The sequence below is a fragment of the Hypomesus transpacificus genome, chromosome 3 (assembly GCF_021917145.1).
Source record: "Hypomesus transpacificus isolate Combined female chromosome 3, fHypTra1, whole genome shotgun sequence".
NCBI lineage: Eukaryota > Metazoa > Chordata > Actinopteri > Osmeriformes > Osmeridae > Hypomesus > Hypomesus transpacificus.
The window spans coordinates 718,203-743,801 of NC_061062.1; the positions used below are offsets into that span (position 1 = coordinate 718,203).

The following is a 25,599-nucleotide window of genomic DNA, read 5'->3' on the forward strand; positions in this document are numbered from 1 at the left end:
CCATGAAATGATTGCCTCTCTTCTTAAACTTCGAGAAGAGGCTATGCTACATTTCATCTCCCATGTGGCCCCACACAAAACGTTGTTAGACACTTGGACAAAAGTGTCCCGACAAAAAGTTGTTGTAATAGCCTGTTATTCAAGAGTAGCCTAAATAATTTCACACATGACTCCCGCATGGCTCTGATGTTCTTCTGTTACTTTTAGTGAAAGTCAAATTTTCTGACACATCACTAAATCTCGCTTGAGAAATCGCTGAGCTTGGTCATTCAGGCACTAAACCCAGAGGCATTTTATATTGTCCTTTCAGCCCCGCATTCCACACATTCACGTCCAGCCAGGAGGGCCGTGGGAGGGGCTATCCAGCTGTGGCTGCAGCATCGTCACAGGCGCGTAAACGAGCGGACTTATTACACAAACCATCCCGCTTTACCATACGAGCATCTTGTATGCTCTGCTAATAGCGAATGTCGCAAGGGACCTAAAAACAACAAGAGGACGCGATTCTTTAAGTGGTTATTTATGGCATAAGACAAGGTAGGATGAGCCCAAACTAAAAACGATAATTTTCTAATTATTTAGAACTTAATACTGTATGTAATTAAAGGTAGGCTATATGTATATTTAACTGGATGGAAATTTGAGTAAGTCGGTCCAGTTTGCTATTAAATGTGCCCTTTTACCCGTGCTTGTAAGAAAATGTTAAACCAATTCAAGCTCAAGTAGCCTAGAGACATCCTGCTATTTAAAGACCCTGAATTACCAAGACGTAACAGTCCTTCAGAAACATCGGATCTTGCGACACGGATACAGTGGATGACAATCAAATCGAGTCTGGAGCATTAAAACGTGTGGGCTCCACTGGGTAAACGGACAGTTATGATTTGTGATCTTGATTGAAAATCTGTAACTAGTGACCCACCTGTGACGAAAAATGACAACATACAAATACAAACTAGATAACTGTTTTCTGCTTATGGTTTTAGTCCTGTGTAACACTCGGGGGTTCACAGTCCCTGTGACCATAACTAGGCCATATGGTGGGACTCCAGGTCCATATTTTATGAATCTTCAGGAATATTCTTCCAGACACAACCGGCCTCTCACAGGACTTTTACATGGGTAAAGGTAGGCTACTATGGATGTACAGCTGTAGCAGGCAGCACTGTAACCTACACAGACAAGAGAGATACCCCATGCTGATACCAGCTCAGGAAATGAGTACCACATGTAGAATACTGTGTCACCGAGATGTGCTCGCATGTTTAATAACCAACATGCAACCTAGTTGCAGCTGATCTCAACCACCTGATCACCTCCACTGTGTGACTACTCAGGGTTTTTTGGTAGCATCCAGTCTAACTTTAACAGTATTAGACAGATACAGAGTGTGATCTAGCATGACCCAACATGTCCAAGCATATGATGCTGCAGTTCAGTAAGGTGTATAAACAAGATCACTGTGGCACACATGTTTCTGAGCGGGGTATGGCAATCTGACGATGCAAGTTAGTGAACTCGCTGGCTGTGTACTCTGGTCAAGTCCTGCATGTTCAGAGAGGCTCTGTGTCTGTCCGGCTCTCTCTGGCAGAGTCTGCATGTGTGACGGTATGTAACGGACGTGGCCACGCTCCGTCACTACAAGGCGTCGTTTGCCACTCGCTGGGCTCGAATGCACCACCTCCGACTTGCCAAGCGTGACCACCACTATCAGCTACGCCAAAGAAAAGCTAGCTCTTCGTCGACGCGGGTGGCCTGTTACATACCTGAGGAGCGAGTTTCACAGGTTCACACCCGTTAAACATGCCAGAGAGAAGACAGCAAAGGGGTTTTAACATCCCAAAAACTGCAGATTTAGCTTCATGGGACCCACCCACCCCTTCCTTACTGAGTCCCCTTTATGTGTGTAGTTATATGAGCGTTATTAGTTTACTAACACAACAGTGCATTTGTGAGAGTAGGAATGCATGATGAGAACTGACAGACTTCTTAACACAAAGCAGACCCAGGTACAGCTGACACACATCTGGATTCAGGCGTGTACCTTTGCCCTCACCTCGTAACAAGTGGGACAAGATACTTTATCCTCTAGAAGGCTTTGTGCGGGGAGCTGGGATGGGCCGTATGTAGGCAGCATCCCCTGAGAGGGTGGCAGGCTGGGTGGAGGAGCCTGTGTTACTGTGTGGGACTTGTTCTGTGCTTCAGATCAGGATATTACCAGTCAGAGTTAAGGCATGTATACAGCAGAAACACCTAAAAAACCCTGTTTCCTTCTTCTGGAAATGACCCTGGGTCCAGGCTGCTGGTAGAAACAGCGTTAGCAGCATGTTGTGGAAATGAAACCGAAAAAGAGGAGTTTTGTGTGTCAGGAGTTTCCTGTCCCAGAAAAGTAATTTCCTTCTAAACAGCGGCTGATCCTTGCTGAAGAGTCCTGCTTTGCTTATCTAAAACTCCCAGTATCGTCGGACATTCTGGGTCAGTTGTGTGAAAGTGGCATGGGGACAAAAGTCAAGGAGGTTCAACAGTGACAAGTGGAAGTCATGATGGCTACATTATTTGCTGGTTTAAAACAAGGTTTCGTTAGTCTGTTCAGTTTCAAAATATGTTATTCTTATGGTATAAAGTCATTCAAATCATTGTCAAAAACACAAGCCGTCAAGAAAACAGAAACACAATCCTCCCATTCTGTAGCCAATGAGAAGACCTCATTGAAGAGGACTGAGACCTATTGTGAAAGGGCATTGTCTGTCTGCTGGCTGCCACAACAACCGTCACTCATGGCAACAGGAGTCAGGAGGACTCAGGGCTGGTGGGGCTGAAGAAGACAGATGTCCTGTTGAAGGAGGTTGTGTTTTGAAAGCTCTGTGTGGACAGGACCCATGTTCTGGATGTTAACTTCCAGTTGAGTAAATAGAAATCCAATTTGTAGGTGTAATAGACTTTTGTTTGTGTGAATTCCTCCTGTGATAGAGGTGTATCTCATGGCTCAGAGTTATATTTGCATTATGTAAATTGACATTTAAGAGCAAAATTTCAGCTAAACTCCCAGACCGAAATGTAGCGTATGTGTATGTGTATTCTCCAGCCATGTGTGGTGTTGACTAGTTGGATTCTGAGAGAAAATTCCTGTATGCTTCCCTGCCTCTCAGAGCTGTTAGTGTTGAACTTCCACATCTCGCTTTCCAATTCCTGAAGCGTTTTCAATAAATGTTTTTCCCTTTTTTAGTCTGAATGCCTACGTTGTTATTTCTGTGAGTGGCTGGGCGGGTCGGATGTTTACGCCGGCTGCTGGTTGGGGTTTGAGAAGGTGGAGTTTGGCCAGGGTGGTGGAGACAGGCCCTGCTCTGCCAGAACAGGCCGCTTGTGTCAATGCCAGGCTGTGCTCAACGATAAAGACGTTACTGGAACAGCCATTTCTCCTCAGCTGCAGTTTCGGACCAGACATTCTCCTTGTTGTCTGTTCACATGTGATTATGCCAGGGAGGAAAGGACCAAATTGTTGTCGTCATTGAGATTTCACATCAGTGCGTGTGTGAATTGAACATTGAATTGAGGAACATCTGGGAGTATTGAAAACAACCTCTATCCAACAGGATGAAAGTTCCCCACAAGAATAGAGACTAATGCTATCATTAGCTTCCCTTTGTGCTCTGTGTTGATTAGCTGACATGCAGGCTCTTTCTGTTCAGGCAGGATTACGTGTGGATGTTTGGCAGCAGTCATGACAGAACTGCTGACGGATCTTTCACTCATCCCCCAGTGAGCAAAGCTGCCCTGAATGTGCATCTCTTCTGATAAATGCCTGCATCCTTTGGCCTAGATAACACTTGCTTAACTATTCTTAATTGAACGTATTTTTTTTTATGCAAACACATGCAACATTCCAGTATCTAAACCCATACCCCATGTTTGACCACTTGCAGAACATGACATAATTGGTTTGTATGTTGCAGAAAGATTGTAATATGTCTGATGTTAGTAATTCTGTAAGTACTGCTCTCCTTGAGATTGGCCCTGTTATTCTGGGGTGAGGGTAGGTGGGTAAGGATTTGGGGGTAGGTGGGGACTGACCCTGTCTCCTCCACCAGACTGACCCTGTCTCCTCCACCAGACTGACCCTGTCTGCTCCACCAGACTGACCCTGTCCCCTCCACCAGACTGACCCTGTCCTCTCCATCAGACTGACCGTGTATCCTCCACCAGACTGACCCTGTCTCCTCCACCAGACTGACCCTGTCCTCTCCATCAGACTGACCGTGTATCCTCCACCAGACTGACCCTGTCTCCTCCACCAGACTGACCCTGTCCTCTCCACCAGACTGACACTGTCTCCTCCACCAGACTGACCCTGTCCCCTCCACCAGACTGACCCTGTCCCCTCCACCAGACTGACCCTGTCTCCTCCACCAGACTGACCCTGTCTCCTCCACCAGACTGACCCTGTCTCCTCCACCAGACTGACCCTGTCCCCTCCACCAGACTGACCCTGTCTCCTCCACCAGACTGACCCTGTCTCCTCCACCAAACTGACCCTGTCCTCTCCACCAGAATTACCCTGTCCTCTCCACCAGACTGACCCTGTCTCCTCCACCAGACTGACCCTGTCCCCTCCACCAGACTGACCCTGTCTCCTCCACAGCCCGCCTTCAGCAGGATGTCGGTGCGTTTGGACGGGAAGAAGAAGTGGGCAGCGGTCCGGGGCAGCCTGGGCTCGTCCCAGGACTCGGACACGCAGCCGGAGGCCAACCTGGAGAGTGCAGACCCGGAGCTGTGCATCCGGCTGCTGCAGGTGCCCACCGTGGTCAACTACTCTGGGCTGAAGCGCCGTCTGGAGGGCAGCGACCAGGTCTGGATGGTCCAGTTCCTGGAGCTGAGCGGTCTGGACCTGCTCCTGGAGGCCCTGGACCGGCTCTCCGGACGGGGATGCTCTCGCATCGCGGACGCCCTCCTGCAGCTCACCTGTGTGTGCTGCGTGCGAGCCATCATGAACTCCTCAGCGGGGATCCACTTCATCGTGGAGAACGAGGGCTACATCCGCAAGCTCTCCCAAGGTGGGTCCGCTGGCGCGCAAACACCTGTGCAGGGGTGTACAATGCAGTGACGGTGATCCAAAAGAAACCAGGTGTAATCTCTTCATAATGAAGTGGTATTTTCAGATGGTGTTCCAGGTGTTTAATGAGATTAATGCATTAATGCATTTTAGCAGCACATTGCTAACATAGACCACTGATAATGGTACAAGTCTGCTCAGGTACTGGTTTGCAATCAACAATAGAATGTCTCACATTCTATGACAAACAAGTCCTTTACACAGTCATTGATTTGGACTGAAACTCCAATGTTTGGAGTCTTAATGGGGGGTGGGGGGTGTAACAGTCTCAGTTAAAGTGTACAGGAAATCACATACACTTATCTAAACCAAGGTGCAAAGTTCATGTTATTCACTGTGACCAAAAGATGCCTAAAGACCCTACGGCAGAGGACGTACAGAGAGACAGACAGGGACTTGCTTTCAGAGAGACATGAGGACCAGAAATAATGATGTCCCTGCGTGTTCACCAGCCCTGGACACCTCCAACACCATGGTGAAGAAGCAGGTGTTTGAGCTGCTGGCGGCCCTCAGTATGTTCTCTTCAGACGGATACAGGTTGGCCCTGGACGCCCTGGACCACTACAAGGTAATGCTGGGTGTCCATAACGTTTTCTTCTGAGCGTCAATGACTTTGAGCACTTGGAGTTGAAAACCTCAGAAACCGTATTTTTCAGAAAGACATTGGTGTTGTCACTGTCCCTCCTTTTTAGCTAGCTAGCTACTCAGCTGTCAGAGAGTGTAAAACTCCAGTTATGATTTTCTAATAGAGGGTTTTCACGGACGCGTCATCAGACCGGAAGTCGCCATCTTGGAGGCACTCCCCATCACAACACTGCACTGGCACTGAAGTAAATCCCGAACGTCGGCGAGGAAAATTGTGAATTATTGCCGTGTTTCAGGTTGTTCAAATAGGACAGATCGAGAAAATCATTTGGTTTTTTATCGACTTCCAAAAGTTATTAAAAACCAGGGAAAGGAATGCCAGAGATTGTCAGAGGAAAGGAGGCGCTTGTGGTTGGCAAAGCTCAACCAAGACTAATAACAAAATAGTTTCTCACCACTTTTTATCAATAAATGATAACATGTAGGCTAATCTTATCTTATGAAACTAACTCAGATAGTGTACAGTGTAGGCCTACATAGCAAACTGGGGGTCTTTGAAATGAAAAGAAAAACACGATTGAGTGTCAGTTATGGTTAGGTTGATTTAAGACTTTATTGCATTACTTACTTTGGCCTTCACAACACAACGGTCGTTGAGGACTTGGTACTGCATCTCCCTCACCCATCCACACACCATCTGATTATAGGCCTCCAAACCTTTGTAAGCTTTAAGGTCTTCCGCTGTATATGGGCTCGGCGAGAAACTAGGTAGTACACAATATCTGGATATCCGACTGACGGCAGAATCACAGGGTCGTCACAGATCCAAGAAGAGGGAGCTAACTGGTAAGGATCTGCAGCGCCAATAAATCCAATTTTCCCATCATACCGACGGTTCTCTTGCGGTCCAAGGCCTTCCCTGTATGTCTTAGGATCTTGGACACGTTTTGGTGGCCTTTTCGGTCGTTTAGACATGGCTAGAGTTGTACCAAAGAGTATAGAATTTGCGTTATTTTCATTGTACTCTGTTGAGTTGTTTACATCGAGTGCCTCCAAGATGGCCGCGCATCCGGGTTACTGTCCAGAATGTGACGTCCGTGAAAACCCTCTATAGCATATTTTAGCCGAGAATATAAAATATTGTTTAGGCTAGCGTTCGAGCAGATGAAGCTACCCAGCGCCAGCTCTCCTGTCAGAGGAGAAATCTACAACGGCACGGGAAAGCTGTAACATGATTACCGTGGACTTTAACTGTATGCTGTGTGAATAGTATTTTAAATAACATGTAATTGTTCGTTTTTGTGTTAAAATCACAGATGCTGTGTAGGTCATTATCTCGACTTTCCTTTACTTCTGCCCCTAGCGTAGACATGCAGTACTGCATACATCACAGTTGAGTCACCGCTGAAATTATGTTGGGGAATAACCTGGGATTTGTTTTTATTTGTCCGATAGGGTGTGAAGACCCAGCAGTATCGGTTCAGTGTGATCATGAACGAGTTGCAGGCCACAGACAACGTCCCCTACATGGTCACTCTCCTCAGCGTTATAAACGCCCTCATCTTTGGCACAGACGACCTCCGTCAAAGGGATAAGATGCGCAAGGAGTTTATCGGTAGGGTTCACCACACCGCGCTTTTCTTAGCGTTAAGAGCTTCTTAACGAATCTGGGAAACCCGGCCCTTATCAAGTAGGCCTAATCATCAATGATGCAAACCTTTTTTCAAAATAATGTTTCGCAAATCTTTATTCAACCTTTCCAAACTTTTCCAGAATTTAACCTTTTAACCTTTCAACAAAGTGAAAGGAGAGGATAGGAGAAGTATTTCCCATCTCTGGTGTTTGGTCACTCAGTATAAAAAAATATTCGTGCTTGTTTAGCTATTTTGCTCCTGTTTCTGTAAAAATGCATTCTCAAAGCTTCTTGAGCGTTTTATATATGAGAGTTTGAATGAATCTGTGAGAGCAATGAGCATTTCACATATGTGGATGTGAGTTTTCAGGAGTGTGTGAACGTTTCAACAAACACAATTTTTATGTGTTTCATATTTGTGTGTGTAAAGCAGTCTGAATTATTTCCTTTACAGCCCGTGATGAGACGGCATGGTTGCTCTGACATCCATTAAATGCCTGTTTTGTCGTGATTGGTTGATTGCGTGAACAGACAAGTGTAATCACTTACTTTAGCTTGTGTACGTCCATTCGTAGAAAATAGAAGCATAACCGTCCAGGAGCGATTTACATTTTCAATAGAAAACCGTAGGCTATTCTGGAAACGTGCCTTGCAAACATTTTCACAATTAATTTGGCGTGTTTGATTGATTTCTAGGATTGCAGTTACTCGATGTGCTTCCCAAACTAAGGTAAGTTTTTGTACGCATTTAAGCACATTGTTCTAAGCACGTAAACGACAACGTAGCCTTCAGTATTTAATACAAAATATAGGGCCTTTTTTAATGAAATGAGTTGGCGTTTTCCAAACGTTGTTACACCAACACAAAAGTTGCGCGCTTGTTTTGACAATGTAATAATTTGGAATGTTTACGTGAGTGTACAGCTTGCCGGGCAAGCCTTGCCCTCTGTTAAACAACTACATGGTGGTAGACCTAACCATTAAAAGCTTATCTGCGTGTGTTGCATAGGGAGCAGGAGGATGAAGACTTGATCATTCAGTGCGAGTCGTTCGAGGAGGCCATGGCGGAGGATGAAGATGAGCTTATGCGGCTGTATGGAGGCATCGACATGAGCGATCATCAGGAAGTGTTCGCCACGCTCTTCAACAAGGTAGGCACTGACGGGACACATCCATGCCTTACGTCAAGGCTGGTGGCATCATGAATGCATGATTGCTTTCACGTCAAGTGTTCATTGTGTTCTAAATACTATTGATTGCAAGGTGGATTTTACACCCGTCACAGGAGTTAGTTGTCCTGTTTGAATTGAGTGAAATGGATTAAAAGTAGTTCTCCAGTTTACAGACAGCGTGCTTGTGTCCAGGTGTGCATCTCTCCAGCCTCCCTCCAGCTGCTGTCCATCCTGCAGGCTCTGCTGCTGCTGGGCCCAGACAGGTCCGACCTGTGGCAGGCCCTGGAGGTCCTGACGAACAGAGCCCTCCTGCTGGGCCAGGATGGTGAGTCACAACACCCATCATCCACCACCACCACCACTGCTTCTCCAGCTCAGGTGCAGTCCTGTGAGATGTTGGTGTGGTTGTGTTCTCCAGCTCAGGTGCAGTCCTGTGAGAAGGCCCTGCAGCGGCTGACGTTCTCTAAAAGCCGGGCTCCAGACTCCCACGTTGTGGACGGCCAGCCGGGCCAGAGGGTGGACAAGGCCGTCCAGACGGAGCTGGCAGGTGATGACCTGGTCACGTGTGCTGTGCCTGCCACTGCCCAGGCCACGCCCTGCCGAGAGATCCCCCCACCTCCACCCCCTCTGCCATCCTGTATGATGGTGCCTCCTCCCCCCCCTCCTCCCCCTCTTCCCCCTCACATAGGGGGAGGACCCCCCCCACCCCCTCCTCCTCCCCCTCTTCCCCCTCACATAGGGGGAGGACCCCCCCCACCCCCTCCTCCTCCCCCTCTTCCCCTTCACCTAGGGGGAGGACCCCCCCCACCCCCTCCTCCTCCCCCTCTTCCCCCTCACATAGGGGGAGGACCCCCCCCACCCCCTCCTCCTCCCCCTCTTCCCCTTCACATAGGGGGAGGACCCCCCCCACCCCCTCCTCCTCCCCCCCTACCAGGGATGGCTCCTCCCCCTCCACCAGGACCTGGAGGAGGGGGACCCCCCCCTCCCCCGCCAGGCTCGTCTGGTGTGGTGGGCCCCCCTGCTCTCGCCCCCCAGACGGGCCCCTGCCCCACCCTGAGGATGAAGAAGCTCAACTGGCAGAAGCTCCGATCCGTCACCGGTGAGAGGAGCGAGGCTGCGTTCTCTCTCCCTACCTCTCTCTCTCCTTGCATCTCTCTCCTTGCATCTTTCTCCTTACCTCTCTCTCTCCCTACCTCTCTCTTTACCCCTATTTCTCTCTTACACTTTCTTTTACGTGTGCACTCACCCTCTGACCCTCCCTTTCTCTCCCTCTCCCTCACCTGCACCCAGATGGTCACTCCATGTGGGCTTCTGCCCAGACAGACGCCCCACGGGAGCCGGACTACAGCAGCATCGAGCAGCTGTTCTGCCTCCCCGTGGCCGAGCACAAAGACAAGAGCACAGCTGCTCCTGCCAAGAGGGAGCCTAAGGAGGTGGGCGGCTCGCTGACCAATCACTTCAGACGCTCTCACACGGCTGCAGAAACACTGCTCGTTCCCAACACTCAGCCGGGCAGGAACAAACTAACCCTTCACTCTTGCTGTTTTTTCACCTGCAGATCTCTTTCATCGATGCCAAAAAAAACATGAATTTGAACATATTTCTGAAGCAGTTCAGGTGGTACGTAAGTCTTATACATTTGAAGTTATTTTGGATGTTTAGGTTTCTGTGAACCAAATGATGGTGATTTTGGTTCTGCTGGGTCCAGCTCTCACCAGGACTTCGTGGCTCTGGTTCAGAATGGGGACAGGACCAGATTTGACGTTGAGGTGTTGAAGCAGCTTCTCAAACTGCTGCCAGAGAAGCACGAGGTTAGTACCCTGTGCTCAGACCTGTGGAGGGAACACAGGAGCCCATTACCAAAGCATCTCTCTTCTGACTATGTAGATCGAGAACTTGAAGTCCTTCCAGGGAGAGAAAGACAAGCTGGCCAGCGTTGATTGTTTCTACCTCTCACTTCTGGCTGTGCCCAGGTAAACACCTGTCTGCCTCTCCAGTTGTAGACCACCACACTGCAAGCTGCAGCAGATGACCCCATCTCTGGCCCTCACACAGTATTGCCAACCTCATGTTGTGGCTCATTGCATTTTCTTGGGCATGTTTGTCACTGCTCCTTATCCCTCCTTCCACCTAATCCTCCCTCCTCTCCCCCCCCCTACTTCCTCTCTCCCTCCCCTCTCTCTCCATCCCCTCTCTCTCTCACCCCCTGCTGTAGTTACCAGTTGAGGATTGAGTGCATGTTGCTGTGTGAGGAGACTGTGTCCGTGCTGGACATGCTCAAGCCCAAGGCGGAGCTGGTGGAGCAGGCCTGCATATGTAAGTGAACACAACCTGCCTCTGTAGAAACACCCGTCTCCCCGGGACACCACCACCAGACTGGGCGGAGCACTGACGTCTGTCTGGAAACACCCCCCATGTGTCACATCAACACCTGCGCTCAGAATGTACTCCTTCCATGTCAAGGCTTTGTGACCATCGTAATCAGAGCCTTGTGAGCTAATGGTATAGATTAGGGGTATTGATAACGAGAGGTGTTAAAGATGTGTAGTTTGTCTGTTTCCTCAGGCCTCAGAGACAGCACTCTCCTGCCCAGTTTCTGCAGGCTTATCCTCCACGTGGGAAACTTCCTCAACTATGTAAGAACCTTCTAGAAGCCATTCTGCTAGCGAGGTTGGAACGGTGTCTTTATTGACTTCCTGTTCCTGACTCCTCCAGGGAAGCCACACAGGGAACGCAGAAGGCTTCAAGATCAGCTCCCTGCTCAAGCTGACAGAGACCAAGGCCAACAAGAGCCGCATCACTCTGCTGCACCACATCCTGGAGGTACGCAGCCCTGCTGGGGGTACGCAGCCCTGCTGGGGGTACGCAGCCCTGCTGGGGGTACGCAGCCCTGCTGGGGGTACGCAGCCCTGCTTGGGGCCCAGCGGTCTGGGGGGTACGCAGCCCTGCTTGGGGCCCAGCGGTCTGGGGGGTACGCAGCCCTGCTTGGGGCCCAGCGGTCTGGGGGGTACGCAGCCCTGCTTGGGGCCCAGCGGTCTGGGGGGTACGCAGCCCTGCTTGGGGCCCAGCGGTCTGGGGGGTACGCAGCCCTGCTTGGGGCCCAGCGGTATGGGGGGTACGCAGCCCTGCTTGGGGCCCAGCGGTCTGGGGGGTACGCAGCCCTGCTTGGGGCCCAGCGGTCTGGGGGGTACGCAGCCCTGCTTGGGGCCCAGCGGTCTGGGGGGTACGCAGCCCAGCGGTCTGGGGGGTACGCAGCCCTGCTTGGGGCCCAGCGGTCTGGGGGGTACGCAGCCCTGCTGGTCTGGGGGTTACGCAGCTCTGCTGGGGCCCAGCGGTCTGGGGGAGGGAGTTAACTCAGAGGTAGTGTCGTAGATCAAGAGGTTCAAATCCCCAGGGTATGCTGGTCTGGATTCAAGTGTCTGCTAAATTAATAAATTTCTTCTTATTGTTATTATACTACATGATTTATTCCATGGTGGTTTGCTCGCGGAGTGTCGACTAGCCATGTGTTTCACAGGAGGCAGAGCAGAACCATCCAGAGATATTGCAGCTGCCGGATGATATTGAAGTGTGTGAGAAAGCTGCTGGGTAAGATGGACATGCACCCCTGTCATCTGCCCTGTCTGCAGAATGAGAGCAGCTCAGAAATGTCAGATTGATTTTCTTTGTGGTTCAGGGTCAACCTGGAGTCCATCCAGGCAGAAGCCAGTGTTCTACTGAAACGTCTCCAAGCTGTAGTCACTAAAGTGTCCAACTCTCCAGAGGACATCAAGGAGCAGTTTGCTAAAACCATCGAGGTATGGAAAAAAAACCGTTGTGTTGAGGCAGCATGATGAGGCAGCTCACTGGTGTTTGTTTGCGAGACGTTGTAAGAGGAAAGGGATGGATCTGTTCTTGTGGATATGTGTGAGTATGTGTTGACACTTCCACCCTCCCTCAGGAAAGCGTGGAGGCCTGCGTGGATCTGGAGAAGCGGTTTTCAGAGATCAACAAGAAGAAAGCTTCCCTGGCACTCTATCTCTGTGAAGACGCCGGCCAGCTCTCTCTGGAGGAGCTGTTCGGAACCATCAAGACTTTCCGGGGGCTTTTCATCAAAGCTCTCAAGGTTAGAAGATAACATTTTGGATAATAAGTCACAAATCTTCTCGACTTTAAGGTCGATTTTTTTGGGGGGGGATAAATAAAGGTGGGATTTCCGATACAGGATCATTCACACCTCCGTCTATCAAAAGATGGAGATGTTTCATCGACGTTTTCCAAATGTGTGTTCCCTCCCACAGGAGAACAAGATGAGGAAGGATCAGGCTGCCAGGGCTGAGAAGAGGAAGAGGCAGCTGGAGGAGGAGTCCAAGAGGCAGAAGGGGGAAAACGGGAAGATCAGTGAGTGTTCATCTCCCTTCCTCTGGGCTGTTTATGAAACCAGCCCAACTATCTCTTCTAGGTGGGTGCTATGTTAACACGAGTGTATCTCTGTCTCTCTCTTTCACACACTCACACCTATCTTTCTCCCTCGCCCCTCTCTCTCTCTCTCTCTCTCTCTGTGTCTCTCTCTCTCTGTGTGTCTGTCTATTCTCCCTCGCCCCTCTCTCTCTCTCTCTCTCTCTCTGTGTCTCTCTCTCTCTCTCTCTCTGTGTCTCTCTCTCTCTGTGTGTGTCTGTCTGTTCTCCCTCCAGTCAGGAAGGTTCCCCTGGTGCAGGATGAAGGCTGCATTGTCGACCACCTCCTGGCTGACATCAGGAAAGGCTTCCCCCTCAGGAAAACACGGCCCAGGTGCGAAAAGGAAAGCCCCTCCTGTAGTGACAGTCATAGGGATAACGGCCTGCCTGGTAAGGACATGATCTGACCCTCAGCCCTGCTCACGCCTCCATAACCAGGCTTCGCAGCTTCATCCTGTGCTCTCACCCTCGCTTTCCTGCTGTCTCTCCCCTCACCCCCCCCCCCCCCCCCCCCCCCACTAACCTGCACCTCCATAACCTGTCTGTCTAAAGACGATGTTGATATCAAGTCTCTTTAGACTATAGCATTAGGATTTACACAAGTGCCAGTTTGACATGAAATGTCAACAACCAAAAAGTGTCTTGGAACACCGCTAAACTTTGTTTCTATATTTTCAACTGTATTGTCTGTGGTAACAACTGAAGTAATCTCTTGTCAGGATCTTGTGTCACGCCTGTAGAAGGAGCTGGATCCGCTCTCGTAGAAAGCTCCTCCAGTCCCCCGCAGCCTCCACCCGAGGAGCGAGCCTCCGCAGGAGGAGTGTGCGGCTGTCCTCCCCCCACCAGACCCCCTGGAAGCCCGGCCTCGCCTCTGAACACGCCGCAACATGGACCTGCTGTGTCTTCGGAGAGTCACCGAAAACATCCATCCCAGAGCAGTGCCCGACAAGAGCCATCGTCATCTCCCAGCAGTCCTCCAGCTCCCCCTGACCCCCAGGCGACTGGGGTGTCTCAGCCAAGCCTCCCCACCAGCACCACACATGAGGTGGATGCCAGGACCAGCATGCCAGCCCCAGGCCTCATGGACCTGGCTGGAGCTATCCTGGACGGGAACAGCGTTCTGGGTGGAAGGCCGCTGGAGAGCGCTGGAGAGAGTCAGGTCAACGGAACATGTAGACCTGCAGATCTAGACACACTTAGGGATGGTGAGGGAAAAGTTACAGGGAAAATACTGGAGGCTGAGACTGGAGGAGAGCCTGGCAGGAGGGGAGAGAAAGCTGCAGGGAGAGAGGAGCAGGAAACCAAAACGGATCGTACGGTGGGCCAGGACAGAGGGAGCTGCAGACACAGGCACTCTGACAGGAAGGATCTCTGCGACAGCATGGAGGACGGCTCCCTGGGCTACAACTTTCCGGACGGGATGGAGTCAGAAGATTTGTTTTCGTCCGTTTCAGAGGCTGTGCCTGCTTCTGCGTCCTCCGACCCGCTCAACCCTCAACCTCGGCAGCAGCACAAACTGCTGCGGAGGAATAAAAAGAAAAGTCACGAAGGTACCTCATTATGTAACTCTAATAAAGATCAAGCATTACACGGTGGTCTGTTCAAGTGCTTCAGAGGGAGAGTTTTCCCCGTCAGTTCCTGGGTGGTTGTGTTACTTCATTATGCGTTGTATACAAAGCTTATATATTTTTAGGATTTGGAAAATGCCCTGTTTTGTTTTTTTCCTTGTGAACCATTTGTGGGGATTTGTCCTCCGAGTTTGAATGTATTCATTTTTTGAGCCAAGTTTAGTTGTCTTTGACGCCTTTCATTTACGCATCCCTGATTCCTTTCATGATCATCAGTGTGTCTCCGTGTTTTCCCTCTGTCCTTCTGAAATACAAGGTAACTCTGGGACAGGGAACCGTAAAAAGGGTTGTGTGTTGCAGTGAGGTAGGTCCACCTCCCAGTTTGGGGGCAGACTAACAGGGGAAACGGCAACCGCAATGAAAATATTAATTCCTTAACCGCTGATTTCAAATAAGATTTGTGTTGGTCTAATCAGGGTCGGGGTGTGTGTTTGTTCAGTATACCTTTTAACATTGGTCTTTGATGTTCGCGAAAAACTAACATATTTGAGTCGTCGTGATTATTTCCCAGGTAAATGTGTGTACTGTGTTTTCCACTGGGTTCCTCTCTAATCTGAATGGATGTTTTGACAGATTATTCGGGGAAAACTTTCCCCATATGGATGATTGATGTACAAAGTCAACGTTAACACTCAACTCTAATTGTTAAGGCGTTACTTTGAAAACGTCCGTTATGTCCAACTGTTTTAACTGTCATGTTTCTGTGTCTCTGTTTTTAAACCACACCCAATGAGTAAAATGTTTTCATTTACTAACATCCCTAGGATAACCGTTCTGCTTCTGCTTGATGTGAGCCATGAAATGTTTAAAACAACCAAGATTAAAATAATGCAACTGAGCTAGTAACACTAACAAATAATTCATAAACGTAATAATTCCATACAAAATCACGCCCCTTCTCTCCCTGACGCTTGTCCATCAACCATTTTAACCGTCCTTAATCACAATTAGAATATTGAATCCTCCAATCCATTTATGTGCGTCTCTGCCTCTACCTGCAGGCGACTCCAGGAAGCGGAAGTCCAGAGGGAAACGGAAAAGCTGAATCGATATTTCCAGTTTCTGCATAAATACGGACTAAATTGCAACAAAACCGACTGCTGTGAAAATATCAAATATGTCTTCTTTTGAGTGTTTTTTTTGTACAATAAAAAAGCTATATAAATGGAGCACCTGCTACATTTCACCGGAGGAGGCACTTCAAGTCCTGCAACTCTATGGACACATGATAAAACTTTATCTCGACAAAAGACGCTATGATATATGCACCGCCTGGATGTCCTATAGCACCTGTATTATCCTATTCTGTGTAAATAATTGTACTATAAAGATGGATAAGATATAACTTATTTTACATTTTTATGTAATTATTTTGTATGTGACTTTGTTACGTGAAATTGATATTTCTAGAGATATAAGTAGCATAGTATTTACACAATATTAAATCCTGCCTGTTGTTTATGTAACTGTTAAATAATCAAATGTATTTTCTTAATAGTTGCCTTTTTATATGATTGTCAGAAAATACTTTATTATAAAGCATATTTAATAAAGCGTGATGTATTATAGCATGGTTTAGGAGGATATAACATAATAAAAAATAATAACGTTTTAAATGTGTCAAAATGTCAGAGAACGATCAAGAGAACACAGCGCACATTAGCGTATTTTTTATTTAAATGTTATTGAAAGATTAGGAATAGGCTACAAAGGAGAGACATGGAGGCCCTACTAATCACGAATTAAGATTGCGTTTATAAATTCGAGTGTCTATATATTCCTTAAATTCACGTAGAAAACCAAAGAAATAGCGCCACGAGAGCCTGGCGCATCGCGTGCGTCTTGGTGACATCACCGGCCAGTGAAGTTACTAATGCAGCAAAGCAGCGCTACATCACTTTCCAGTGAGACGGTCTAGAGCTATCATGTCGTTTAGCTGGTCGGCAAAAGATCACAAAAGCTACTCCAACCCGCCCTCGGCAGGGTTGAAGCGACCACGCAACGACACAGGGAACAAAGTGACAGTGGTGCTCGGCGCGCAGTGGGGAGATGAAGGAAAAGGAAAAGTTGTCGATTTGTTGGCGACTGAGTCTGACCTTGTTTGCAGATGTCAGGTAATATTAGACAAATGTTGAAATTACAGTCGTGTAATTTTTTTTAAGTGTCAACAGTGGTGTTTATTTATAAGTAGCTGCGGGTCTTCAGTTAAACTTGCCAAATGCAATCTGCCAGACTACTGTATACAGTGAGTATACATAATGAAACACACAGTGTAACAGGTGTGGACTAGGTCCTATTTTTTTGCGCTGGAGGTTAAGGTTCCAATAGGAAATCACGTTATCATTATCAAGATGCAATGTTTAGTGCATGTCATGTAGATAAAATCTACTCCAAGATACAATACGGTCGTTTGGTATATTTCAAAAGTTGACAGGTCATCTGTCCCTGTTTAGCAGTAGTAGCCAGCGTGTAACATGATCGTGTCCAACTTGAAAGCTCTCTCTCCCCGGGGCTCTTCTGGCTGCATTATCTGGCTGGAACAGAAATGTTCCCTCACTGACCTACTCAACAAAAATCTCTGACTGATGAACCCAAACATAAGGCAAACAAGAAATACTGACACTAGTCTTCATACAAGGTTACAGAAAACACAGCAGAACAACAATTGACTGATACAACTGATAATATATTGATAAGATACAAAAGTACCGCAAATTGAAAAGTGATCAATTCTCTAAATTAGAATAGTGTCGTTATGTTACACAGACAGATGTCTCTTTCTATATTTACACTTTACAGAAACTTATGCTGCTGTACGTGAATCTGTATGTTTACTTAGTATTAGCAAATGTCTTGTCTGTTGTGCTTGTGCACTTTATATGTTTCACAGTGGGAGAGTGGGAAACGTCCTATCAATTCCTTTGTATGTCTTGACATGTGAAGAAATTGACAATAAAGCTACTACTACTACTAGCATCATCAGTTTGTAATCAATCACCTTAAAAAATAATTTCAGTGGATCCTTCTCTGGTCCTTGGGAGGAACCCTCCCCTCCCCCCCCCCCCCCCCCCCCCGCCCCACCCTCTGGGCTGGTGTGGGTCACATTCCCAGGGTGGCTTGACATGTGAGAAGGCCAGGTCTTAGCCAGGGGCATGGAGAGGAGGGTCTCCCAGCCAAGTCTGTTAAAATAGTTAATCCAGTAGTGGGTGGATACGGGTGCGGCAGGGGGGCAACAGGAGGTGGGAGGGGGGCAACAGGGGGTGGGGGGGGTGGGGGGGGTGGGGGGGGGGGCGGGGGGCTTGGTTGAACAGGGAGTGCAGGGATAAGAGCATATTTCCCACTGACTGAAATAAAATTATACTTTTGCCATGGGTCGTCAAATGTGCCGCAATTGTTTGAATATGGCAAGATATTCCTTCTATGGATCAGTGTGTATTTGTTACTTGAAGATGTTTACAGTTGTAGGGACACATCTCTTTAATTAATGAGATCTTGTTTTGCGTCTCCAGGGAGGTAACAACGCAGGCCACACGGTTGTAGTGGACGGCAAAGAATATGACTTTCACCTTCTCCCCAGTGGGATCATCAACACCAAAAGCATTTCTCTCATCGGTGAGTGTTGTGCTTGTCTGATCTTGGTGCCATCTTGCTTCTGGTATTCAAAAAGTGGTTTTGCGTTCTTGTAGGGAATGGAGTTGTCATTCATCTACCAGGCTTGTTCGAGGAGGGTGATAAGAACGACAAGAAAGGTATACAACGTTCGAAAACATTTCAGACTGTATTGTCCAGATTCAATGGGACCCATGTGTGTTTGTGGTCTCTGTTCTTCTCCCAGGTCTCAAAGGTTGGGAGAAGAGGCTGATCGTCTCTGACAGAGCTCACCTTGGTGAGTACACAGCTTTGTTATTTTGTGACGTAATCCAACTGAATGATTAAATAAGTTCCAACTCATGTTGATTTTCTTTGGTCTCTCAACAGTGTTTGATTTCCACCAAGTGGTGGATGGAATCCAGGAGACACAGAGACAAGCACAGGAGGGAAAGAAGTGAGGAAGGGGAGGGAGGGAATTAAGTCAATGTTACAGTCACATTAATGGAATTAATTAATTATTTATTCTCCCTTTCACGGTAGTATTGGAACGACCAAGAAAGGTATTGGACCGACTTATTCCAGCAAAGCTTCCCGAACAGGTCTGCGTGTGTGCGACCTCCTGGGAGACTTTCAGGACTTCTCAGCCAGGTGGGGCACATGGCAGTCTGGAGACATTATGTAACCACAATATGTTCACCCCTGAACCCTCCCATATGAATGGGGTAAGGGTATTTTGAACTCAGTCCACAGTTAACATTTACGCTGAGATGATTGCTGGCGTCCTTCCAGATTTAAGAACCTTGTCCAGCAGTACCAGTCCATGTACCCGTCACTGACCGCAGATGTCGAGGCTCAGCTGAAAAAACTCAAGGTACAGGAGACACAAGCGGGGGCTAACTGCTGTCTGAAACATCTGCCGTTGTCTGTGAGTGATTTTTTCGAACTTGTGTCTGTCCTGGTTGTTGCAGGAGTACGGAGAGAGGTTGCGGCCGATGGTGAGAGATGGAGTCTACTACATGTATGAAGCTCTCCACGGTCCTCCCAAGAAGATCCTGGTGGAAGGGGCCAACGCTGCCCTGCTGGACATCGACTTTGGTAAACATGAACGCTTCAGAGAGAAGACCCAGTACAGAACATGTACGGCCTGTAAACATACTTCGGAGGCCCCTCAAACACGACCTTCTTTTTTCCTTCAGGCACATATCCCTTTGTGACCTCATCAAACTGCACCGTGGGAGGAGCCTGTACCGGCCTGGGCATCCCTCCCCTGAACATTGGCGATGTGTTTGGGGTGTCGAAAGCCTACACCACAAGAGTAGGCATCGGAGCCTTTCCTACAGAGCAGCTCAATGTAAGTGTAGCGGGTGTAGCTGGTGTAGCTGGTGTAACAGGTGTAGCTGGTGTAGCTGGTGTAACAGGTGTAGCTGGTGTAACAGGGTTAGCTGGTGTAACAGGGTTAGCTGGTGTAACAGGTGTAGCTGGTGTAACAGGGTTAGCTGGTGTAACAGGTGTAGCTGGTGTAACAGGTGTAGCTGGTGTAACAGGGTTAGCTGGTGTAACAGGTGTAGCTGGTGTAACAGTGTTAGCTGGTGTAACAGGTGTAGCTGGTGTAACAGGGTTAGCTGGTGTAACAGGTGTAGCTGGTGTAACAGGGTTAGCTGGTGTAACAGGGTTAGCTGGTGTAACAGTTGTAGCTGGTGTAACAGGGTTAGCTGGTGTAACAGGGTTAGCTGGTGTAACAGGTGTAGCTGGTGTAACAGGGTTAGCTGGTGTAACAGGTGTAGCTGGTGTAACAGGGTTAGCTGGTGTAACAGGTGTAGCTGGTGTAGTCGCTCGTCAGTGTAGCTTCCTCCTGGGCTTTGAACTCGGGTTGTCTTACTTACAACGTGACTACCACCTTTATAAACATCGCTTTAACCAGCTACGTCACCAAAAAGCTGGCCCTTCGATGGTGCGGGTGGCTGGTATTTACACTGAGGAGGGATTTGAACCAATTTGACTCGGTTACTTAAAAATCCGTCTGAACACAAAATGCTCCAACACCACCAAGATCTGACTCCCTGTCGGTCTCTGGTTCACAAACATGAACACGCATGTTTCAGACAGAGTTGGTTTGTATGTAGAGCAATGTAGAATAGCTCTTACATGTGGTACAAAAGGAGCTTGATATGTTTGGAGACTGTTTTCATGGAGATCATATGACTGTGACATGCAGCAGGGCTGGGCTACGAGGTGCTAGCCCGACGGAACAGCTGTCATATTGTGTGAGACCAGTCCTGACTCTCTAGCGCTCTTATGTTGATCACATGTTCAGGAGATAAATTTAGGGCTAGTGTCCGGGTTCAAGATAGATTTACTGTCTGTTCTGGGGTTACATTACCTAACATGAGAACTGGCCATCGGGCTAGAGGTCAACATGTCGCAACTTGATCTCTCAGTCAGAACACATAGTGAAGACAGTGTTTATAATCCTATGCAGACATCAGTTACTGTATGAGTTCAATTGATACGTTTTGTATAGGTAGATGTATACGTGGGATGTTCCAGTCTGTGGTCTTGGTGATGAGTGAGCTGTGTTTTGCAGGCTGTAGGGGAACTTCTGCAGACCAGGGGTCACGAGGTGGGCGTGACCACGGGGAGGAAGCGCCGCTGCGGTTGGCTGGATCTGGTCATCCTGAGATACGCACACATGATCAATGGCTTCACCGCGTGAGGGCCCAAGAACACAACACTGTCACGCTTTCCTTCTTCCTCTAAAGAAGTTATGTCTGTTATCACATAATTCCCTTTGAGTAAATGAGTACTTACTGTGGATGTGTTATTTGTCTACAGCATTGCTTTGACAAAACTTGACATCCTTGATGTGTTGGATGAAATCAAAGTAGGAGTGGCCTACAAGGTCAATGGAAAAAGAGTCCCTCATTTCCCAGGTATTATGTTGACAGAAGCATACGTATTTTCTCAAGTACAGTACTGTGCAAAGGTCTTAGGGGTGGAACATGTCCCACTCATGTATAACGAAACATTCTTCCCTGAATTATATGAAAATGAATCGTAATTTATTCCAGCGAACATGGAAGTGTTGCACAAGGTAGAGGTGGAGTATGAAACGTTCCCAGGCTGGAAGGCCGACACATCTGCTGCCAGGAAGTGGAACGACCTTCCGGCCAAGGCCCAGAACTACATCCGCTTTGTGGAGAACCACATTGGAGTGCCCAGTAAGTAAGGAGAGGCAGGTTGTAGCATGCTGCTGGCTGTTCTGTAGTAGAACCGGAGTAGACCCATACCTCACTCTAGGAACTGTAGATGGCGCCACTGGTCAGAGCGTACATGCCCAGTGCTGCACGGTTAATTCCAGTGAAAATGTTTTCATGTCGTTATTATTATTACAAATATCTCTTCTTTTTTTCTACAGTCAAGTGGGTTGGTGTTGGAAAGTCCAGAGAGTGCATGATCCAGATGTTTTAAAGTGGATATATCTTCCTTTGTATCCCAACGTGAACACGAAGATGTGGCGTGATGTGATGTTTAGGGTCCCAATTCTGTCAATCTCATTGGCACATTTATGGTAACAATTAGGAAAACAGTGCTGGACATCAAGAATTTTACAAGACGTTGCCTGTGTTGTCGGAAAATGTTATTCAGTTGATTTAAAAGTATATTTAATCGCAAAGCAGAGAAAAGGAAGTTTCACTAATACTTACGTTACGACACCCTACTGTGTGTATGGAGTTTACACAGTTATTACAGCAGATCATTCAAGAGGCAGTCTGTTTGCACAATAAACATGTGTTGAAGTAAAACAGTGTGAGGAATTAGTTGCCAATTATTTCACATTAAACGTGTTGTCGATTCTTTTTATGTGATGTTTGAAAAAGCCATGTATTTTGAGTTTTTAAGAGAAGTAAGATTTATATATGTTGCTATTATATAGGCTATTCATTTACGCATGTTCCTCTGTATATAAATATTCATACATTTCGATCACGTGGTGTCAGTTCCAAGTGTCGTAAAAAGAAGTCATGATTGGTTTCGCGGGAAAGGGTTTTTCCCGTTCTGGTCTGCGTAAGTTTGTTTTGTTCTCCAGCAAGAAAGAGCACGCAGAGAAAATGACTAAAAGATCCTACCCTTTTGACGAATCCTTCTCGTCGCAGTATAAAATTCACATCGGACAGAAGGAGTTGAGCCATGGAGTATTTGGGTACAAATACAAACAAGAAATATTTGGTAAGTTACTAATACTAACCTGCTTTTAGCTGGGTCAAGTTAAAGCATCAAACATACCAGTCTTAACATAACTAGAGCTAATGCTAGCTAGCTTGCAGTCAGGAGCCACCTAGGCTAGCTAGGCTAGCTATTATTATCGTTCTGTTTCATGCAGGACCACATCTGACAGTACTGGAAGGTTTTATTACAGGCCCATATAGTAATTAAAGTTTTGCAAGCTAGTTGACAAGTCTGTAGGCTATATTTTTTCAGCTTAAACCTTCTTTTTAGCAATGACTGCTCAATCACCGAAAGCTATGTAAAATTATCTAGCTACGACGCTAGATAATAAGCTTATATTGATATCTGAAATGTCTTGTCCGGCCGGAACAATCCCATATCGTTACACTGACACTTATTTCTAATTTCTTGGTCAAATCACCTAAAACGCTTGGCTAGTCTAGCTAGGCTGTGTGTGATGCTGTTGTTGTAGTCCAGAATAGTGGCTGTACTCGTTCCCACCGGACGTTTTGCTAGCCAACCATCTTTACCGTGTTTTTGGAAATGAGCTTCATGGCTATTTTGATGGTAGGGTGGACAGCCAAAAGGTTCAGTTTGCTACGTTTCTTTTCAATACGTATGTAACTTAAATTAATCCGGAGTCAGATGTGAGCTACCTCTACCCGTTTCCTGACAAAACCTTGGGTATGAGTTTAGGTCATTCTTTGAAACGTAGCTAGTAGGGAGCTGTCTTAAAGATTAACTTTTGTCTTCCCGGCAGAAAAGACGAAGAACCTGCTGTTCAACGGGGCCAAGGCGGTCGTGGGTAACTTATGGAATGGAGCTGGAGAGCGCTCAAGCCCACCGTCAGCCGCACCGGCCGAGATTCCGACGGCTGCCCCCCCAGCGTTACTGAGGGGACAGACGACCATCGGATTCAACGGCAAACTGCAGAGAAACGCCCCTGTCGAAGGTAGCTAGCGATGGATGCTAACATATGCTTCACATTACCATAAATTTACATTTATTCATCCAAAGCGACTTCCAAGAGAGCTTCACAAAAGTGCATAGACAAAAACAATTAGCATACATTGTGAAAAGCAAATAAGCACCAAAAGGAAGAAACATAAGAGCATGTAGTTAAACAAATTACATATTAAATAACATGAACCTCAGAAATGCGAGAGTGTATCTGTACGAAAGCAAGCAACAGTAATATAATTCAACCTGAGAAGACTCCTCCTTCCATTGGTGTCACCTGTCAGGGTAAGTGAAGTCACTCTGATGAGCCTTGTCCTGTTGTGCTCATCTCAGGTGCAGCTGCGCCAGCGTCTGGCTGCTGTGTGTGTCTGAGAGCCCTGGCGACCCTGAGGTCGTGCTCAGAGTGTGAGCGTCCCGCGTGCCCCTCCTGCACCCAGCAGTGCTCCAGCTGTGCCAGTCTGTGCTGCTCTGTCTGCACGGTCGTAGAGTAAGTAGAACACAGTTATTGGTTCAACTCGCTACTCAGTGTAAATACCGTCCACCTGTACCATCCGGTCACAAGCTTTCGGTAGCGTAGCGGATTAGCGGTGTTTAAAAGGCGATGGTCGTGTTTACACACTTAACGAGCAACACAGCTTTACCTGCTACAGGAGCATGGATTGAGTTGATCAGGTGTTCACCTAGGTCTCTACCTTTTATGGAGGCTATTTGAAGCCTTCACTGCTCCTTAGAAAGTGAGGATTAGCTGAGGCGAGGCTGAAACCAAGTGTGGTCACAAGGAAGCTGTTTACGTGTCCATGTGGTGATCATACTCATGTCTGTGTCCTCAGTTACAGCGGCAGGTATGACCAGGTGCTGTGCTGTGGCTGTTCTTCCTGAGGGAGGTCTTCACCTGGGGAGGTCTTCACCTGGGGAGGTCTTCACCTGGGGAGGTCTTCACCTGGGGAGGTCTTCACCTGAGGAAGGTCTTCACCTGAGGGAGGTCTTCACCTGGGGAGGTCTTCACCTGAGGAAGGTCTTCACCTGAGGAAGGTCTTCACCTGAGGGAGGTCTTCACCTGGGGAGGTCTTCACCTGGGGAGGTCTTCACCTGAGGGAGGTCTTCACCTGAGGGAGGTCTTCACCTGGGGAGGTCTTCACCTGGGGAGGTCTTCACCTGGGGAGGTCTTCACCTGAGGGAGGTCTTCACCTGAGGGAGGTCTTCACCTGGGTCAAAATGGAGTACTGCTTGAATATTTTTGTTTTCCCACAGTTTTGCATGAATTATATCACATTTTATACATCCTTTTTATGATGCAAATGTTTATTTGTAAATATGTATTTTAACATTCCCAAATAAATGCTTAAATCTTTCGCCTTTGTTTTGAGTAATTGAAGTGGACCATGGAGAACTTTGGTGTGATGCAGGACAAATAAATGGGACAAGCAATCAGCTGTTTACAGAACTGCACATCCTGGTTTTTAGTCTCACCAGCAGATGGTAGCAGACAATATGTTCTGACAGCAGACAGGCCTCCAGGCAGTGGTTCCCATCACTTGCTCCTGGGTCATGCGTTATGCTTTGGAAGTAATTGTTCCCCATCAGAGCCGGGGGTTCTGGCCATATCTCTTGGTAATACTTATTCGGTCAAGTTATTTCCCAGATTGTTGGAAGTGGGCTGGTCGGCTGGCTCTAGCTCTGTCTGCTCTGCAGGGACCTCTGCTGTTGGTGTCTGAGGGCATCACAGGAGGCCTGTCTGAGGGCAACACAGGAGGCCTGTCTGAGGGCAACACAGGAGGCCTGTCTGAGGGCAACACAGGAGGCCTGGCTGAGGGCATCACAGGAGGCCTGTCTGAGGGCATCACAGGAGGCCTGGCTGAGGGCAACACAGGAGGCCTGGCTGAGGGCAACACAGGAGGCCTGGCTGAGGGCAACACAGGACGCCTGGCTGAGGGCAACACAGGCCTGGCTGAGGGCAACACAGGAGGGCTGGCTGGGTGAACACACAGCTGAGGGGCAGCAGAGCGTCTAGGAGGCTGACTTCTCAGTAACTACATGTAACTGTAAACACTTGACGTTCTGTGCTGTTTGTAGGACCTCAGAGCACGCGGCTAGTTTAGACAGTTGTCATCTCCCTGCTATCTCTGTGGTACACATTAGTATGAGGTACCGCATGCCTGTCTGTCAACTGAAACATTTACTCCAAATATTCATTGTTAACTTGTTACAGGGAGGTACCAAAGCAGTAGGTCCTCCTTCCCAGCTGATGTGGGTGAAA

General features: G+C 47.9%; 3 protein-coding genes across 3 annotated transcripts; 2 read left to right on the top strand and 1 right to left on the bottom strand.

Moving 5' to 3' along the window:
* Positions 1-394: 394 nt before the first annotated feature.
* Positions 395-8,062, top strand: inf2 (inverted formin 2). Its single transcript, XM_047051500.1, has 6 exons — positions 395-537; positions 3,690-3,759; positions 4,640-5,051; positions 5,563-5,678; positions 7,151-7,310; positions 8,025-8,062. The coding sequence occupies exons 2-6, from the start codon at positions 3,706-3,708 to the stop codon at positions 8,060-8,062; spliced, it is 780 nt and encodes a 259-aa protein (XP_046907456.1). The 5' UTR covers positions 395-537; positions 3,690-3,705.
* A 2,999-nt stretch (positions 8,063-11,061) lies between these two features.
* On the bottom strand, positions 11,062-12,006 carry LOC124488547 (formin-2-like). The gene is made up of 2 exons (XM_047051208.1): positions 11,985-12,006; positions 11,062-11,801 (listed from the first exon to the last, which is right to left on the bottom strand). Exons 1-2 carry the CDS (start codon positions 12,004-12,006, stop codon positions 11,062-11,064), a joined length of 762 nt encoding a protein of 253 aa, XP_046907164.1.
* A 4,441-nt stretch (positions 12,007-16,447) lies between these two features.
* On the top strand, positions 16,448-24,694 carry adss1 (adenylosuccinate synthase 1). Its single transcript, XM_047051489.1, has 16 exons — positions 16,448-16,678; positions 18,074-18,176; positions 18,251-18,313; positions 18,400-18,450; positions 18,543-18,609; positions 18,696-18,803; positions 18,945-19,026; positions 19,124-19,250; positions 19,352-19,506; positions 20,740-20,864; positions 20,988-21,085; positions 21,224-21,373; positions 21,571-22,382; positions 23,143-23,334; positions 23,676-23,829; positions 24,173-24,694. The coding sequence occupies exons 1-13, from the start codon at positions 16,490-16,492 to the stop codon at positions 21,621-21,623; spliced, it is 1,371 nt and encodes a 456-aa protein (XP_046907445.1). The 5' UTR covers positions 16,448-16,489; the 3' UTR covers positions 21,624-22,382; positions 23,143-23,334; positions 23,676-23,829; positions 24,173-24,694.
* The last annotated feature ends 905 nt before the right edge of the window (positions 24,695-25,599 follow it).